The sequence below is a fragment of the Thalia democratica genome, chromosome 6 (genome assembly GCF_965202585.1).
Source record: "Thalia democratica chromosome 6, ktThaDemo2.hap1.1, whole genome shotgun sequence".
NCBI lineage: Eukaryota > Metazoa > Chordata > Thaliacea > Salpida > Salpidae > Thalia > Thalia democratica.
The window spans coordinates 11,856,350-11,876,302 of record NC_139170.1 but is presented as its reverse complement, the minus strand read 5'-3'; the positions used below and the strand labels follow the sequence as shown (position 1 = coordinate 11,876,302).

Sequence of the window (19,953 nt, the reverse complement as noted above, 5' to 3'; positions counted from 1 at the left end):
AGGATTTAAATTAAAACTGTGTAATATTAAGGGTTTGTTTTAATCATTCTCTCTACAAATACATTTCGAACAACCGCTAATTGTCTAAAAAAATAAAAAAACAATAACAAACTTATACTGTATCAATCATATAAAAAGCTAAAACTTTCTAAAAAAAACCTTCGTTTTTGATCATATAAAAAAGCGACAAACATTACATCAAGTAATGTGATAATCATCGATTGTAACTTAAATATCAGTATACAAACACAAGCATCACTTGTAGTTCAAGAAAAATTTACCACTAGCATTGCTTACAGTCGACTTTATTACACAAGCGTTCTCATCAGTCTTTCAGCTTCCACATTTTCACCTTGAAGCCGAGAAGTTCGCTCACTGCTCCCGACAACGCGGACAGCACGACCACTTTGGACAGGCTGTAGAAAATGGTGTTCTTGGTCAGCCCGAAGATGCCGTTGGACGTCTCCTGGATGAGCCGGTTTGTCGTCGTCAGCGCGTTGTTGACCCGCTGCAGAGCCTCCTTCTTTTCCGGCTTCCTCTCCATCTGGTTTCAAATTGATGAAAATAAAAAATTATTTTGAAAACATCACGGGTTGAGTTTATGCCGTACAGTGTTTAGTTGTGGAAGTAAATATAAAGTATTAGTAGAAGTGTTGATGGTAATCTAGCAGTTGCGGCAAGTGATGACGTCACTAGGTTTTGCGAAGAATTAGAAGTTACCTTGAATGTCTCCTACTTAAATGATCGGCCTGCTTTTTTTTTTGTAGTTTTGAAATCACAACATATTTTAATACAGAGTACAATAGTTTTCGATAAACGTAGTACATAATTTTAGCTACCCCGTCCGTACTTCCTGTGATTAACTAATACCGTAAGATTAATTTGTATTTTTGTTTAAATTTGCATACAAGTTGTCGCAAACTAACCAGTGATAAGCTTATAACATAAGTTTTTGAAATATATGAGAACTAAAAAAAATTAATTCATTAAAAAACTTGCAAGATAAACAACCAATGTATGAGACTAACTTGCATGAACAAGTTAAACTGTTCTGTCAGCAGTATCGACGTGTTGTTGTACTTTTTGTGAATCTTGATCCCGGTAACCAGGTACGCCATGAGGAAGGTTGCCAGGGCGACCAGCCACGCGCCGCACTCCCAGAAAAACGTCGACCCGGAAAAGTACCCGCCGCCGCTGACCATCTTGACGGAGACGAAGCAGAGGAGGAACATGAAGCAGGTGTAGGTGGCGGTGATAATGAGGTCGGTGGACCGCTGCGGGCCCCTCCTCCTCAGGTACGACCTCAGGGACAGCCACGCTTTCAAGTTCTTGATCTTGTTGAGGCGGAAGTGCGGCAGCTGCGACGTCATCGATCGTCTTTGCGACGTCAGGCAGGAGAAGTACTTGGCGTGGCGGAAGCGCCGGTCGAAGGTCAGCCCCGCCGCGCTCAGCATCACGAACAGGACCGAGGTGAAGACGGCTCTGGTCAGCGTCAGCACCGCCACGACCCAGTTCACCCGCGGGCAGCTTCCCCCGAGAAGAACGCTCAAAATTTCTTTCGGGTCGGCGAGGTCAGTTTCTTCGCTCCGGTTCAAAGCCCTCAGCATGAACGGCACGAACACGCTGAAGGAGAACACGAGCGCCTTTCCGGTCACGTTCGCGTTGTTGTTGGCGTGCGCCTTGCGGATGATCACGCTGCCCACGTCTATGAACGACATCTTGACTTTGCGGCACAGCTTCCTCTGCCGGCACGTCCAAACCTTCACCTTGATCATGTCGTCCCTCAACGCGACGCTGGGCAAGTTGTTGGTCGAGCTGTAGGTGTCGAGGTTGCGGTCGAGCAGGCTGACGAACTCCTGCCGCTCCTCCTCCTCCTTGCACGAACCGAAACTGGCCTCCGAGCTCATCTCCCACTCGTCGTCGTACCTGCTGCTATTCTCCGTCGACGCGATCTGGCAGTGGATGCTGCCGGTGGCCAGCACCAGCAAGCAGGGGAGGCACACCTCCTCGAACGAGACCCGCGCGAACTCCTCCCGGTCGTGGTGCGTCGCGTAGGTGAGGAGCGACCAGGCGAGGAGGGCGTACATGAGCGCGAACGCCGCCGAGATGACCGAGCTGGTTTTGGCCGTCCACCAGGTGAAGAAGAGCGGGAAGAGCGAGATGCGAACGATCCCGTCGATCAGCACGTGGACGGTGTTCTGCTCCGGCTTGTTCTTGCTGAAGGCGGAGCCGCGGACGAGGTCGACGTCCACGTAACCGCCGCTGTTGATCTTGTCGCCCTCGAAGTCGCCTTGCGAAGTCAGGCAGTCGATTCGCTTCTCGCTGCTCTGCACCGCCTTTTCCCAGTTGTTCAGGTCGTAGCTGTGGATTTTCTTGTAGTACCACTTTATTGCCGACTCCATTTGTTGCAAGTTATTTTTTTAAAAACTTCACAGAACTTTTTGGGAAAACACGCGCTTAAAATAAGATTGTATTTGATGATAAAATTTTACATATGTCATAATAGAAATTAAGTTACTTTTTTTGAATTTTGATAATTAAATTAGTTTGATCGATGTAAATTGATCAAATTTATTTTGATGCAATTTTTGTGCACGACTGTTTTAATTTGTACAATTCAAATTCCGAAAGTAATCTAAATTTCAAAAAATAAAACGCACGTATATAGGTCTTATTAATTTAGCAATTTTGCAAAAAAAAAAAAATGGTTTGTAGATAATTATTAGGCCCTACATACATATTTGTACAATATATATTACTTTTTTAGATATGGTCTCTTAAATTATTTTTAAATATTTTGAATTGTCCAAATTTTAATTGTCATGTAACCATCTAAAATTGTTTTTTATAGTACTTGATTAATTTCGCTTATTGCGTCGGCAAAGTTTTTATAAAACAAGAACAAAACTGAAATCTCTCGGATGTCAGATTTATCATAATGAACTAATAACAACAATTTACAAAGTTCTTGCTTCATTGTAGCGTACAGTTACGATAAAGCAAATATTTAGTAAATTTTAGTTTTCAAATTCCTAAAACTTGCTTTTTGATCATGTTCAACATAAACATCAGCAATCTAATACTTTGAACACCTAAAATTCAGCTTGAACTTTGTTGAAAATATTTCAAATTGATGAGATAATGAAAACTATGCGGTGAGTGTTTACTTTTATGAAGTGCAAAGAAAGTAATGGAGTAAAACATTGCTGATTAAGTTGTTAGTAAAATGTTTAAATTTTAAGAAACGTTGTTTTTTCTCAAAACTAGCAAGCTCGAAGTTCTCTAAAAGTCTTCCTAACATGAGTAAAAATTCAAAAATTTTTTATGACTGAAGTTTTACTGTCTAAAACTAATTGTAAAAATTTTAATTAAAATTAAACGCGTGGAGCGTGTAAAAAGAAACTTGTTCCTAATCTATTAGGCAAAGGTGTAAAAAAAATTTATAGGCAAAAAAGTAGGTATACAAACATTAATAAATATTTTTTTATTGCTATGAAAGTAAAAATTAGATATTTCAAAATGTAAGTTTTCTTTTTGTTTTTTAATAGTATAAGTTTACTATTAAGATCTATATAAGTATGCTAAAAAAATATTTATATTAACCATGTTTCCTGCCTTTCATGGCACACCAATGTTTTTTATAACACAGAAAAGTTGATTGTAAACTTATCATTGTTGCTTGAGTAATTATAAAATATGTCTTTAAGTGATATAGACAAAAAATTCTAATTATTAATTGACACACCGGAAGGACGATTTTAGAAACTGAAATAATATTACAGTTCAATAAAATCAAAAAATTAAATTCAGTTTAAAAAAAAAATCAAAATGTTGCATATCTAGGTTCTACGTCATAATTATTTATTTTTACCCTCAAAACAAATACCTGCAGAAAACATAAACACTTAGTTCGTTTTAGTTTTCTTTCTTTCCGAGAGGATAAAAATGCGCGCGAAAAACGCGTTGCTTCTCGCGCTAGTCTTCCTGCTTTTCTCAAGCGCCAAAGCGCAAGTGCTTGGAGTCACGACGGAGGCAGCGGAGGATACGATGACTTTTGTGGTGAAGCTGGAAGCAGATTATGGCCGGAACCCCTTCGGGCCGAGCCCCGTCGTCCGGGAGGGAGTCGGGAGCATCATAGGCTACAAATGGGTTTTGACGGCCAAGCACATCTTCGAGAATTACTATCAGTACAACCGGGACGGCGACGTCGCGGTTCTGATGCATTTGCGGTTCGTCGACATCATCGCCGGAGCGAAGAACTTGAACTTTGATGACGCGCAGCGGCGAAAAGTTGAAAACAACTTCTTCGACGATGACTTGAACCCAGACATTAACTCGAACCCGAACTTTCGCTTGCACCAGCACTTGGACTTGGCTCTCGTCAGAGTTGACTTCGACGAATCACCTCACGTTTCTGCTGCGAAGCTTTCAAGCGACTACGACCTCAGATTGAACAACCTAAGGTGCGTCATCCAGGGGTGGGGCAAGAGCAGGATACTTGTTGATGACCGGGGCGGGCAGGTGTATGGTTACCACGAAAACATTAACCAGGCGCGGCAAGGGTCCCTGTACTTTTTTGAGGAACAGAACAACGAACACAACTTACTCGAGTACGGATGCCCCGATCTGCAACGCGACTGCGCCAGCCCCGCTCCCGGGGATTCCGGCGCGCCCCTGATGTGCGCCTCGAAGTGGCAAGACCCGCTCGTGCACGGCAGAGTGCTGGCAGTTCACGTGCAAGGATTCGAGATCGAAGAAAGGTGCACGGAGGAAGGAATCAACTACGGGGTCGACGTGCGGGGAGTGCTGGCATGGATCCGTTTCCAGACCGATTTGGACTACAACAAATTTCAGTAGGGAGTTTATCAAAACGCGCTTATGATAACCTTGGTTTATTAAAAGCAAGCAATAAAAAAATTTAAGACTTGTCGGAGGTTGCTATTTAAATTAACTCGAAATGTATGTTAATAATAATATGTAACCCCTGCTGTGAGCCTCGAGCTAAGTCTTCTAATTTGGTTTGTAACTTGATAGTCGTATGAGCGTCTTTTTTTTTTCTTTTAGGATTAGGTTTTTATGAATTTTTTTTAGAGTATGACTCGATCAAAGAAAAAATATCAAAAGAGCAGTATGTAAGTTTAGACAATTTTTGCTTACACATCTTTATTAGTAAAGTTCAAAAAATGTTTTTTTTTGAAATAAAAAGTAGCTTTATAAATAGTTTTGCTAGGTGTTAAATACATTTTTAAATAAATTGATTTCAATCAATACAAAGTTATGTGTATACTAAAAAGATATTGCATAACATTAGATATTTTGAAAATAACAAGTTTTTCACACATCACGTTGGTAAACCTCTAAGAAATGTCTGAAACTTTACTAAAGATAAACTTGTATTGCAGGTATATAAAAAGTTTTAAAAATAAAAACAAAACTTTTCTACATTTTGATCATCGATTGCTGACAAATAACTAATGATGAAATAAAAAACGAGTATTATTTTAATAAATATTAAATCAATTCTATACTTAGTAGGTGTTAATCGGTTTCAAATTAAACAAACTTAAAATACTAACTTAATAATTGTTTACAAACGTCCTCTCGTTTTTCTAAATTATCGAGAAAAAATAAGTATTTTTTAAAGTACTACTTTATTACAACTTTACTTTTTAGTAGTTTCCAAATAAAAAACTTTCAAGCTGAAATAGATGCTATATGTAAACCCGGCAAAGCTTCAAATATTTTGATTGTTCAACAGTTAAAAAATATATACGTTATAAACCAGTGAAGCCATTTAATTTAATTGAACTAGGTGTTATTAAAATATATATTTATTTTTTTTAATTACAACATACATAAACTAGATGGTCCAATTTTTTTAAATTAAAACTTAGAGAAAAATACCCTGTAGAACTTAAAATCGCTTTTAAGTAAAACAGTTTTTTATCGTAAATGCTTTTAGTTTAACAGTTCTAAGTATTAAGAAACTGATACAACAAACAAATAACTAAAAAATGACTTGAATCTACACCTTTTTACGAATTAAAAGACAACTATTTTTAATAAAAAAGTACTATGTTGCACAAATCTCGGATAGCTAATACATAAAGTCTTGTAACTTATAGTTAAATTTTGATTATTGACTAACAAACTTAAAGTTAACTGAATAAAAATTATATTAAAAAAGTTATTCAAACACATTAAATTTTAAAGAAAATTCAAGATCTAGTTTATCGTGATTTGGGTACAATGTGATATTGAAAGTGAAAAATCATTGCTTTAAGTTAATTAAAAAACACTAAAAATACTTTAAGCTAAACTTTAACTTGTTTCCAGTCAAACTAAATCTGACTTTACTAAAAACTTTGCAGTTTTTAGACATGTTTTTTTTATAAGATAGTTAGGACTTAGTTTTTATTCTTTAAAGTTTTGCGAATAATCGCTAATTGTCTACTAATATAAAAATAATTTTACAAGGTTTTATCATACCAATTCGATTAAAGATCAAGATTAAAGTTTATTAAAAGTCAAAATAGCTAAAAACTTTCTGTTAATCAAGTTCAAATACATAACTAAAATACCATTAATTATAAAAAAGTACAATATTTAGTAAACTACACTACAGTTAAAAAACTATTCTGAGTATTCGAAGATTTATTAAAAGTGTTTGAAATAAAAGTTTCTAATACACCTGAGTTTATAAGAGTTTTTTAAACAGCTTTAACCTAGTCAAAGTTTTTATAATTTCAAACTAGCCTGTTTGTTTGGCAACCCTTTTTAAATTACAGTTCACAAAATAAAGAAATATCGAAGTTTATTAACAGTGAATTAATTATAAAATTAAAAATTTTTTTTAAATTCAGCTTGCATGGAGAATTAAGTTTTTAAACATTTTTAACAAATGTATAAAATTATAAAGCTATAAATAAATTTGAAAAACCTATTTTTTATTGACCATTATAGCAATTCTTTATCTGCAATAAAAATATTGAATTTAAAAAAGCAAATGTGAATTATGAGACGAGATATAAGAATTATAATACGTTAGTTTGGAGTTAATGCGAGAAACGAAAAAAAAAAACAAATCGCTTAAGTCAGTTTCAACAACGCAAATGATTATTTATAATAACTACAGACTGATCAGAAAAAAGCTGTTAAGGCAAGCTATAAAGTAGCAAAAGTATTTACTAAAAAAGATACCATTTAGAGTTAAAAACTGATTTAAATAGTTTGTGTTCGAGTTAGTAAAATATCTTTATTTATTTCTTCAATATGAACAAGAAGTCGTGTTTAGGAAATTTCTGAAGATTATAAAGCGGCATAAACCAAATTAGGACTTAAAACAATCTGTTAAGATGAAAGAACTGATACAACTGATATTGCTCATTTTAGAATTTTTATTACAGGTGGTTTTACTAATTTTGATATTTTAGAAGAACTTCTAGGTTTAGTTCCAATATAAAGCACAACAGTAGGTAAAGACATTTTAAAAGCAAAGGTGCGATGCACCAATATAAAGGTTTTAAAATTACAACTTTTTGCTTCTATTTTTAGTATAAAATAAAGCTAAAGGTAAAAAAAATTGTCTTAAATAATATAGAAAAATTTAAAAGATACTGTTAAGATACTTTAAATGTGTTTTTTGATATAAATTATTTATATGGTAGATTTTTTGTGTCAAATCGTAATTTCATTATGTAATTTACATGTAAAAATTATTTAAAATTCAAGTTTTTTTCGATAATTCTCAAATTCAAGGTTTTTCCAGATTTTTTAAGCATAAATTGTCAAATTCCAAGCTTTTCCGGGAATTTTTTGACAACACTAATTGTTCACACTTATATGTATACAACTAATATAAATAATCGTTCAAATTATATCAGCTGTAAGGCTTAAATTTAAAACATATTTTATTCAAACCAACATTGTGCATTGAACAAAACATCCATCATAAACTTAATTTACCACTCTTGATATGTTTAAGCATACAAAAAGCAATTCAAATCAAAAACTGAAAAATGACTAAATTGTCCTGAGATTTGAAGTCTTCAAATAGTCGTAGTCTGAGAGTGTGGCAATTTTTATTTGTTTATTTGATCGAATTTGAGCTATTATGATTTAAAATATACAAACTTAATAAATTACCATTTCTCAATCTAGTTTGTATTAAATAGGTAGTTCCAAAAAATAGAAACTGTTTATATTAGTATGCGACGCATAAAAAGTAATTTATTTTGCCAAAAAACATTGTTTGAAAAATCAAAAAGTATACATAACAAAAACTTTTTTAATTTATGTCATATATATTGTTTTAAATGTGTCTGTGCACACTAAGATATTATATGTAGAAACAATAATGTTAGAAAATTATGAATAAACTAAATTCTAACTCCTTATATATCAAATAAAAAGCGGTTTAAAATATGAGCATCTTTGTTCATTGGTGTGCATAGGAACTAATTTAAAATACAAAGAAAACTTCTAAAAAATCGAAGGTGTAAAAACCAAAACTGTATCAACCTTATTTCTTATTGTTATGTTATTTTAAATGTTTTTTCGCACACTAAAATATAAAATTTAGTAATAAAACATCTGTAATAGAAACTAAGGTATAAAAAACGTGTAAAAAAAAACAAACTGTAAAGAAATGACATTTTACTTAATTACTGTGCATTACTATTGTACAAAATGGAATACAATTGCATTTAGTTTATTTACTAAATAGGTATTGTATAACTATCTTACTAATTCAAAGCACTTTTTACACTCTTTTTTCAGAAAATAATTTGCTGTCGTAAGAAGAAAGTTATTATGAAATTGAGAAATAAAACCTGATGGAAAGCTAACCTGTCTTTTTCACATTTTTAAGCTAAATCAGTAAAGTATTCTAATTCTTTTGAAATTTTATACAAGGACTTAAAACTAAATTTATCAAACAAATTTAACTTAAAATATATTTTTGCCCAGAGGGCCACATTTACATGCTCGCGGGCCGCAGTTTGCCGACCCCTGGTTTAGACCTTACATTTCATGTACCTTGTAATAGATTTTAAAAGCTTTTTCAGGTAGTAAAACCGTTTTACATTGCCTTGTGTGTAAAAATTTTGTGTTTCAGTATAGTTTTACTGCTAAAGTTTATGATAAACAGATTGTAAAATTACATTTTTCAGCTAAGAGTATATTTGATCTAGGGCCGATTTATACATTTTAATCGGTAAGTGAGCTATTTATTGATGAGTAAGGAAATCAAATTTATATACATGGTAAGTTTTGTAATGCTTACAGTAGATACTTCTTTAAAATTTAAGTAACAAAAAGAATACTATTTTAATTTTCAAAAAGGTTGTTTAAAACTATTTTTAAAGCTAAAATAGCAATGAGTCTACCTTTTTTTCTAACGATTTGCAGAAAATATTGGAACAACTCATTGGATCATGTGGTGATCACATAAAACTTTGTACATTCAATGGTCCGTCCTATAAGTGGAAGACAACTCATAATTCTCGAAAAAAGTTTAAAGTTTTCTGAGTAAAGGTAGAGAAATACGGAAAAATCTTCAATGCAAATAGTCAAAAAGATTTCCATCTCAATTAAAACCATTACTAAAATATCTCCCTTTTTTTTTCTTTATTGAAAATAAGAACGACAGAGTCTACAAAAAAATCTCCAGCAGTCATCGATGACTCCGTTGAAATAGTTTACTGCCAACAAAATATTTTATGTTGTGGATTGCAGTTTCAAAATTTTGGAAGTCACTGCTGATTTTTTAGAGTGGGTCTTGAAATCAACATAGGTCTATTGGAACTTGGTTACAGTTAAAATGACTAAAAACAAGATCTGCCTTAAACGTTCAAAAAAGATGGAGCACCATCCCATACTATAACAAAAGAATAACGTGACAATCGTTTTATAAGGTTTTTTAGTAAAGAGATAGTGTCTCTTGTAAATCCTTAATTAAATCCAATGGATTCGTGAAGTTAGTATTTGTTGATAGCAAAAGGTTTTTTATTTAGAAGACACCCCGTCTGAAATAACGGGCTATAATACTTTAGAAATCGCTGCATGCACTGTTTGGTAATATCAGTTATAAAATTAACTGTCTGATCAAAAAGAAGGGACTCTTCAAAGAAATTTAACAGTTAGTCTTAAAATATAAGCTTCCTTAACTATAATAAACATTAATTGTTCAAAATTAATTAAAAATTTATATTTTCATTTCAAACAAATTTTGTATTATTCCAAAAACTTTATGTTCAACCATGTGAAAACTTTAAAAATTCCAAACAAAACAAAACGATTTAAGATTTATTGTTTTGATAGATCTGTTTTATTACAAATAACTTTTACAATTGCTATAATTAATTTTTTATACCTTGTAGCATTTGTTAAAAAAATAGTCAATTTTAGATTAAAAAAAATAGTTTCAGTTTATGATCTACGTTTTATTAAACATAATTTTTTTGCAACTTTCAGAAAAAAAAAAGTTTACTAAATAAATATACTATTGTAAAAAATTAAATATACATTAAAAAGTAAACTCTTATAAAGATAATTTGCTTCAATGTTGAAAACATTTGCTTCATTAGCATAACCAAAGCTATAAAAAAGTATTTAAGCTAAAAATATTAAAAACTAAAACGTGTAAATGCACCTGCTAGTTTTTTTTTTAATTAACAATGAACTTAGTATGATAAAAATTCCTAGCTAAAAGCAATTATCTGACAATTTGTAATCAAGAAAACATCGACTTTTTAAAAACTAAGAAAAATAAATCCAAAAATTTTACTAAAACAAATATATGGAAAAACTACTGGATGATAAACTTCATACAGAACCAGAGCTCAATGTTATAGCTAATTTTTAATAATTAAATGTACAAAAATGCTGATTAAACAGTTGATTATTTTAGCTTAAAGTTTGAAAATGTAAAAACTTTGATTAACAATTTAATGTGCAATATTTTTTTTTTGCAATTATTTGAAATCATAGCTAAAGTTTAGTTGATAAATTTTAAAATGTCACTAAATAAATATTCAACAATTTTAAATAACTGGTTTTCATTGAAACAAATAATACATTTTGCAATTTTTTCCCTTCATTACAAAAGCCACAGCCATGATTTTCAACTTACAGAACACCAGGGGCGTAGTTTGATACGAAGCTGAAAAGTTTCAATTGCTATAAAATAATATTTATATACCATTTGCAACTTAATATCAATAGATTATTCATTTTCTTTTTTATATTTCATTACACAAAGCTTTTCAAAACCATACAATTTTAAATAAAATTTGAAAAAATTTTGTTAAGTGTATAGCTTAGAAAATAACTTTAAATTATGACGTATGAATAAATAAAAATAAACACAAAAAATATAATTTTTTATTATTTATTGTCATAACTTAAAGTTGTTTTTTTAAGCTATTCACTTAACAAATTTTTTTCAAATTTCATTTAAAATTTATCACTTGACAAAGAAACTTGTATGGTTTTGAAAAGCTTTGTGTAATAAAATATAAAAAACAAAATGAATCATCTATTGATATTAAGTCGCAAATGGTATATAAATACGTTCAAAAACCTTTCTATAATAGTACTTATAAAATAATACTTATGACTAAAATTTTACTTTAAGTAGTCATATATATAGACAGTAGCAAAAAACTTCGGGTATATATGTAAACCACAAAAATTATTTTAAGAAAATTGAGCTTTGTATCAAGCCACGTCCCTGCAGCACAAACACAAACGAACCAATCAGATCACATCTTCAAGCAGTTCCTGGCCACCAGCAGGCGCATGATCTCGTTGGTGCCCTCCAGTATCTGGTTGACGCGCACGTCCCTGACGAACTGTTGCACCGGGTAGTCCATCAGGTAGCCGTACCCGCCGTGCATCTGCAGCATGTGGTTGCACACCTCGAAGCAGCTGTCGGTGGCGTGCAGCTTCGCCATGGCGCACATGGCCGGCGAGGCGGGGTGCTTCTCGTCCAGTCGCCTCGCAGCTGTGACAAAAAAATTGGTTTGTTAACAATTACTAAGTGCTGGTAGTATATAATATTTAAAAACAAAATTAAATTTCAACTGTTTTTACAGTTTAAAACCTAATGAAACATAGTTTACTGGGTTTTTCATTTTCAGTTTTGCTTTACTTTAAACCCTATAGAGCACAGTCTTTAAAATACATTTTCACAAATATCCCCCTAGCAGAAATCAAATAAATAGTCATCCCCTTTTTAAAATATCGCCCGCTTTGGTAAAACCTGGCCATAAGACTTTGAAGTAAAAATGCTTTTAGTTACTTTTCAAATATAATACTTTTAGGTATTTTTGAATTAATTTCAAGCTGGTCGAAGTCACTAAAATCTAATCTGAGTAAGTCTGAATTCAATAAGATCTATTAACAACTGTTACCAAAGTTAGTACTACAAAAAACAACTCATATGAATAAATACGTTGACAAAAAAAAAGATTGACCTAAATTCATAAAATACCTGATGAAATACAAAAATTAGCCTAGGATTTAAATAATACTTTAGTTTTTTTTAACTATCCTTGGAAAGTGTAGTTTACACGTCATAAACGAAGCTTTAAAATAAGAAACCACGTTTAAAGAATAAGTGTATTACAAAAGAAATTATTTCAATTATATTTGATAAAGAAGAATGAAAAAAAAATAGAAACAGTTATATTCATCTCTCTATTTTATTTAATGGTTAGTAGAATGGAACAAAGACCTAGTGCATTTTTTATTGAACTTTTAAAACTACCTTATAAATTATGCAAAAATTTATCAAATTGACTTGGTTTCTTTAAAAAACAAGTAATACAATGTCTGAAAATTAATGGTGAAACTAATACTAATAGCAATAAAAAACCCTTTCACCCTTTTTAAAACTATACATTATTTATAGATTTATACTATTTTTTGTAAGGAATAGATTTATCTTCTACGATTTATCTATCTGTAATGTAATTTTAATATGCGAAAAGAAGTTAATGGGATTTTTTAAAATCAATTTACAAAACATTTATAGCTTAAATTTCAATGAATCATAGTTTAAAGGTCAGTAACTTCTAGGTTAGCGTTCAAGAAAGCTAAACTATCATGTCTAACGAAGATTGGTAAAAAAATATACAAACCTTCTAAAATAGCTTGAAATTTTTTTTTTATGTATATTATCATTCTCATTAAACCTCAGAAGTTTGGATTTACCTCAAGACTTACTTATCACCAATGTTTTTTGCTTTTAAAATACAAAATAATTAATAATGTCTATTCTTTTGTAATGATAAAATAATTGCACAACTTACGTAAAAAACGAATAATAGAGTAATATAAAAAGATCTTATCAATTAAAAAATTAATATTGAAATTTTTTATTTTCAAGAAAACGCGTTTACTTTTTACCACAAAGCTCTCGTTGGCAGTAACACTTATTCAAACTTAAACTTTAAAAACTTATCTTTGAGTAACTTACAAACTCTGTTCCAGACTTATTTAAATCAAATTACAAACAACACAAGCTCACCTTCCCTCACGATGAGCCTTGAAGTGACGATCTTGGTGGCCATCTCCGCCATTTTGTACTGCAGGTACTGGTGGTCGTTCAAGCTGGTCCCGAACGTCTTCCTCACCGACATGTGGTCCTTGGTGATGTCGAAGCACTGCTGGGCCGCCCCCAACGACGTGGACGAAATGTTTATCCGGCCCCCGTTGAGCCCCGCCATGGCAATGTTGAACCCAGTGCCTTCAGGTCCGACCTTAAACAGGAACAACAAAAATTTATGCAAATTAACTACCTAAACTGAGCCATAAAATTATTAACTTGAAACGGAAATTGATTGAAAACTGTTTACTTTTGATAGTTTAAATTTTATATTAGACTTATTGTCAAATAAAAGATAAAAATACCAGAAAAACTAATTACAAACTTACATACATGGAACTACTTTTATAAATATCAAAAATTTTAAAAATACCAGATTTTCTACGGGGACGGCGCAGTCCTCGAAATTAACGATGGCTGTCGGTTGATTCTTCCACCCCAACTTGCTCTCATTCTTGCCGAAGCTCAGTCCGGGCGTGCCCTTCTCCACCAGAATGCTGGAAATTCCCTTCGGTCCGTGGTCGCCGGTGCGGACCATGACGAGGTAGACGTCGGTGGTCCCGGCCCCGCTGATGAACGCCTTGGACCCGTTCAGTACGAAGTGGTCGCCTTGCCTTCGTGCCGATGTTATCAGCGCTGCAGCATCACTACCACTCCCTTTCAATGGAAAAAAGTTTTAGTTGTTTAATTTACTATTTGTTTAAGTTGTTTATAACAGTTTTATTTGTTCTAGACATTTTCTAAGTCGATCGGTTATTTTGTAAACAGTAGTTTTTCTCACTTTAATCATAGGCAAAAGTCACTAGTGAAATTTAATTAAAAAATTCCATAATCACCAAGTAAATCTATACATACGATAATAGAAATATTTAACAGATAGAAGAACATTTAAATTTTAAATCTGTTTTTATTGAACTTCTTCAAAAAATATCAATTTAATAGTATATTTGCAATAATACCATGCTATTAGATAGCTAGTTAAAGTTAAATGCGTAATGCCAATATACTAACATTTTTGAGTATCAAAGAAAGCTTACAGAAAACAACCAAAGAGCAGTAAAACTACCAAAATTAGAAAAATATCAAACCAGGTTCAGTCAGGCAGTAAGAAGCGAGCTTGTCCATGCTTATGAGGGCGGGCAGCAGCTTTTCCTTCTGCTCGTCGCTGCCAAACTTGCTGATCATCCACCCCACCATGTTGTGTATTGTTATGTAGGCGGTCGTGCTGACGCACCCCGTGGCGAGCGCTTCGAACACCACCGACGTCGCCAGCCTGTTCAACCCGGTGCCCCCGTGCTCCTCGGATATGTACAACCCGCCGAACCCCAGCGCGGCTGTGGTGTGTTATATACATTTCAATTACAACTAACAAAACTTTTGTTGTTAAGTGAAATAAGTACTAATGGAAGCTAATTTTTAGTTTTACAAACATACCAGCAAAGTCATGACCTACTTCTTTTTATAACGCAGCATAGTGTAGAAATATATGGAATTGACTTTAAAAAAATAAATGTTTATTAAATAAAAACAAATTATACAATAATCTTCCTTTATTGTACCAACATATGTTTCTGTGTGTTAACGAATCAACATACTTCAACTGGGTTATGTAAATAATTACTGTGATGAAGGAATAGAAGCATAGAATAAAGTAGGTGTATACATGTTTTAATTAAAATAAAATAATTTGTAAATTGATACAATTAAGTAAAGTAGACTAAAATATAGTAAAGTAAAAAATCAATTTAGACTTAAAAATTACAAATATTATATAGTTTTATAACAGTCGGATTTAACATTAAGTATTTTACCTAGTATTAACTATTAACCTGTAAAAATTTGTAGAAATTATTTTATTTTAATGAAAACATGTATACCCCTACTTTATTCTATGCTTCTATTCTTTCATTACAGTAATTATTTTTTTACAGAACCCAGTTGAAGTGTTAATTAGTTAACACAAAGAAACATATGTTGGTACAATAAAGGAAGATTACTGCATAATTTGTTTTTATTTATATTCCATTGAAATTGTTTCACTAAGATCTTTTATTAGCAAACGATTAAATCTATATTTTGAACAGTTAAAAGTTTATTACATATATTTTAAGTAGGATTTTTTGTTTTTATTAAATCAAGAAACCATAAACAAAGTTATATAATTGAAAAATAATGATTCATGTACATACTTTCAGTTATAACCAAAATAGTGGGTTACGTAACTAGTAAACTTATATGGTTATAATACATTAACAAACACACTATAAACCATTATAAATAAAAAAAAACGATTACCTAACTATTAATAATATTAAATAATACTTAGTGCTATTCTATATAAAACTAGGCATGACAATGAACGAACATATTGTGCTAAAGAACAATTTCAAACACTAACAAATATAAAGAACCATGTACAACATAAAAGCTGTATGCTTTAGAATTTACTTTGAATGCTACTAAAACCTTAAAACTCATTTAATTTTCAAAGAAAGATATTTAAGAATGTAGAAAATATTATAACAATTAATTACTTAGAATTTAAATCAAAAAACTACTTATAATAAATAACACTGTTTAAAGAAGAACTTTACAATAAAAAAAATATTACAAATGTCTAGTTGAACTACATGTTAGCAGCAGCAAGGTGGTCTATAATGATGTCACTGCCCTAATTCAGTAAATATATGGCTGAATATAACATACGAAGAATTCCATCAGACTCATTTTCACCTAATAGTAACTTTTTTCTACATAATTCAATATTCAACTAAACGGAACAGCCAGTGAAACTGGCATTCCATTACACAGTAGATATAAAAATTCATTGATTGAAATATTTATTTCTAACATCCTATCTTTTTGATAACTTTATATTCTCAACTGACTCTCAATTAATAAATATATTCACACGAGAACTTTTTCAGTTGTTACTAGCACTAAAGAAGTATAAAATATTACTACTCTTTAAACTTATTTGAAGAAAAAACAAAAAATATAAAATTTTATACGTAAAAAATCAACAAAGCTTTTATTTTAACTTATTATTTTTGCTTCAAGTAATTTCGAAACTTTCCTTAGCAAGCAAGTAAAAAAATAACTGATGAAACAGATCTTTTCATGCAGAAAATTATAAAACATAGTATGAGGTAGCAATAAAAATTTACTCAACTAAATTTATATTCAGACATTTGCTAAATATGAATTTTAATTGTGTTTGAATAAAAAAAATACTTTAAACAAAAACTATTAATTAAAACAAAAGCTTTTAAGATTTTTTAATTTATTTTATGTTTATTTGTCAAGGGTCTATTTCAAAAATGCACAAAGGTACTCTAAAAACTTATTTTATTTTTATTTATGGTTTTCTTTTTTTTTACCATCACTGTTACCCCTAACCTTATAAGCCTATACCCCTTGGTAAGTAACTTTTTTGTTCTTGTTGTTTATTTTTTACTTTTTTTTTAGAATCACTGTAACCCTTAACTTTTACCCTTGGTTGGTATTTTTTTCTTATAAATATTATTTGTTTTTATTTATTTATTTTTTTTTACTATAAATTTTACCCATTTTACCCTTAACCCTTGGACGATAACATTTTTTTTACTTTTATGAAAAATTGTAACTTGTGCAAAAGTGAACCTTCAAGCAAAAACAACCCCTTGTAGAAAAATTACCCTTTGTGCAAAACTGACCCTTCTCCATTTGTTAAAGAGTAAACATTTCAAGTTAATATAATGGTAAAATAAAAGCTTTCTAGACTGTTTTGACACATAATTTTTCATTTATTAAGTAAATGATAATTTAAAAAGAATTTACAAAGAACGAGTGACATACCAGGAAGATTTAAGAAGCTTAAACATTATAGTATTATTACTGTTTAAAAAAATCAACAATATAATTAAAAAATACTTTATAACAAAAACTAAAAATTCTTGACCTACTAAATAGCTTTAAATTTTCTTACTATTTGAATTAAAATGACTTTACAAATAAATCTGTAACAATTCACATAAAACACTTATAACTAAATTTATGTTATTGAAAGAAAAAACACTCTTAAATAACAATAGCTATTATTTATTACAAATATCTATTTAGAGTTGTATACTGTACTAAAAATCTATATCAACAAAATAAACTATTTTCAAAAAACTTCATTTAGATTTTTATAGTAATTTTCTAAGTATTAAAATAAATATAGTTGTAACTAATTTGAAACTTATATTTTTAGAATACTTAATTATGAATGACATCTTACAAATGAAGAGTGCTTAAAATCTAAAATTTTATAGCTAAAAAGCAAAACTGAGGTTAAACATTAAAAATTAACAACAATAAATACTAGTCTTTCAAACATAACAATTCTGGTATAAAACATATTTAAGAAACCTGTCTGCTTAATGACATCTATTGGGAAAACTGAATCTCTGTCCCACTCCTGCATTTTAGGGGCAAGTTCATTCTGCGCAAAGTTCATTGCCATGCTCTGTATTTCAGCTTCTTCTTCTGACAGACCAATGGAAGGATCGAGACAATTGTTTGACATGAATCGGGCAGCATGTCTCACATTGCTGCTTTTCACCAAGCGCTTGCTTATACTTGCAAAAATATTCAGTGCCATTTTAAATTAGTTTCTGTAAGTTTTGATAAATTAGCAAACAGTACAAAAATATTCTAATAAAAAAACAACTTGATACCAACAATTAAAGAAGTTATAAAACTACAAAAAAGATCTATTTCGCAAGTTGCTGTATGCTTAAACTTTAGTTATTTCTAATATTATAAAGACCTTTTAAATTATACTCTACATCAGAATTTTACAAAGTGGGCAAATTGACCCCCTTGGGGGTCATGAGCGGTAAAAAAGCCAAAGGGTCATATTTTGAAACTTACACTAGATATTCTGAAAAAAAGTCTTATGTGTTATTAATGGTAGTTTTTGATTAATCTCGTTGAAGGGGCCATAGCTATTTTTATTTCTTTAGAGGGGGCAATTTGAAAATGGCAATTAAAGTTTGGGAAACGTTACTCTATATGTTACAACATAGATTACCACTGAACTTTTAAAATTAAATATTTACCAATAAAAATAATTAAAAATTTAGTCCATAGTAAAAACCTATGACAGCTATCTGCTAGAAGTCAATGTTAGGCACTCATTCAGCTAATGTAAAAATAAAAAAATCAGCATTTTAAGTTGATAACAGCCAATGCAGTTTTTTTCTGCTTTTTTTTGTAATTTTTAAACCTTCTAGGGATTTTAATGTGTGTTTTTTTGGATGTATTTAAAAAATTTCTTATTTTTTAGTGCAGTATTAACACTGTGCTTCAACAAAAGCTTTAACAAGTTTCTGAAAGACAATGAAATGCAATATAGCAGAGTAGCCACTTTTTGCAGCTAAAAAGCCTGTTTAAGTGAAAAAAAAAAAAAAGCCAAAGCTGGTAAAATAATTAAATAAAAAAGAATAGAGTCAAAAACTGAACAAACTAACATTTAATCAAGCTTGAAAACTTTGAAAAAATATATCAAAAACAAAAAAATATTATTTAAAAGAAAAAAGAAAAAACTGCGTTCAAGCCTGAGTTTTTAAATAACCTGAAACAGTTTCATACTAGCCCTAGTAAGCATGAAGCAGCTTGAGTGTGTGACAACCCTGATAAAACAATGATATTTAAAATTTGTCAAAACAAGCTGAGTATATAACTGAACAATGTTGTTGTGTATTTTTAACTTTTAAGATTACATTAAAAAATCAAAACTCATAAATTAGGATAATTACATCTATAACAGAGTTTTCCAGACTTTTTTACAAATGACCCTTTTGAAAAGATAAAAAAAAAGCTATGGCCCCCTTTAACAATATTACTGAAACTACCATTAACAGCACCTAAAACTTTTTTTTTTGCATTTCATCATCAACTCAATAATATCTAGTATAAGTTTCAAATTATAACTTCATGGCTTCTTTACTACTCATGGTCCCTCCTTTGAGCACTTTGTTGCTTGTGGCCCCCTTAACATTTTTAATGGCCCACTTTGGGAAACCCTGATCTATAACATTATATTAAACAGTTTTTTTTGATAAAATATTATTAATGACTGAAGATGTTGCCTAGTTTGTTTAATCAAATGTAACATTGTTTTGGTAGTAAATTAAAAAAAACTTCTGAAGACAACGGAAAAGTAGCTGTTTAACCCAAAAATTATGTTCTCCAAACATAAAAGTGTCCATTCTCTGACGCAGAAGCTATACAAAAAATGGATGACTACTTAGTTTACTATTGTTGTCAACCAGAAGCCACACCAGAAAGTATGTCACAACTGATCTGATTCTGTGAGT

At 31.0% G+C, this 19,953-nt stretch overlaps 2 protein-coding genes across 2 annotated transcripts; both read right to left on the bottom strand.

Moving 5' to 3' along the window:
- Nucleotides 1–325: 325 nt before the first annotated feature.
- Nucleotides 326–2,402, bottom strand: LOC145838731 (protein PHTF2-like). The gene is made up of 2 exons (XM_082946354.1): nt 1,029–2,402; nt 326–544 (listed from the first exon to the last, which is right to left on the bottom strand). Exons 1-2 carry the CDS (start codon nt 2,400–2,402, stop codon nt 326–328), a joined length of 1,593 nt encoding a protein of 530 aa, XP_082802480.1.
- An 8,234-nt stretch (nt 2,403–10,636) lies between these two features.
- On the bottom strand, nt 10,637–18,242 carry LOC145839516 (isobutyryl-CoA dehydrogenase, mitochondrial-like). Its single transcript, XM_082947113.1, has 6 exons — nt 18,002–18,242; nt 14,698–14,943; nt 13,983–14,266; nt 13,532–13,763; nt 11,755–12,004; nt 10,637–11,161 (listed from the first exon to the last, which is right to left on the bottom strand). The coding sequence occupies exons 1-5, from the start codon at nt 18,231–18,233 to the stop codon at nt 11,763–11,765; spliced, it is 1,236 nt and encodes a 411-aa protein (XP_082803239.1). The 5' UTR covers nt 18,234–18,242; the 3' UTR covers nt 10,637–11,161; nt 11,755–11,762.
- Nucleotides 18,243–19,953: the final 1,711 nt, after the last annotated feature.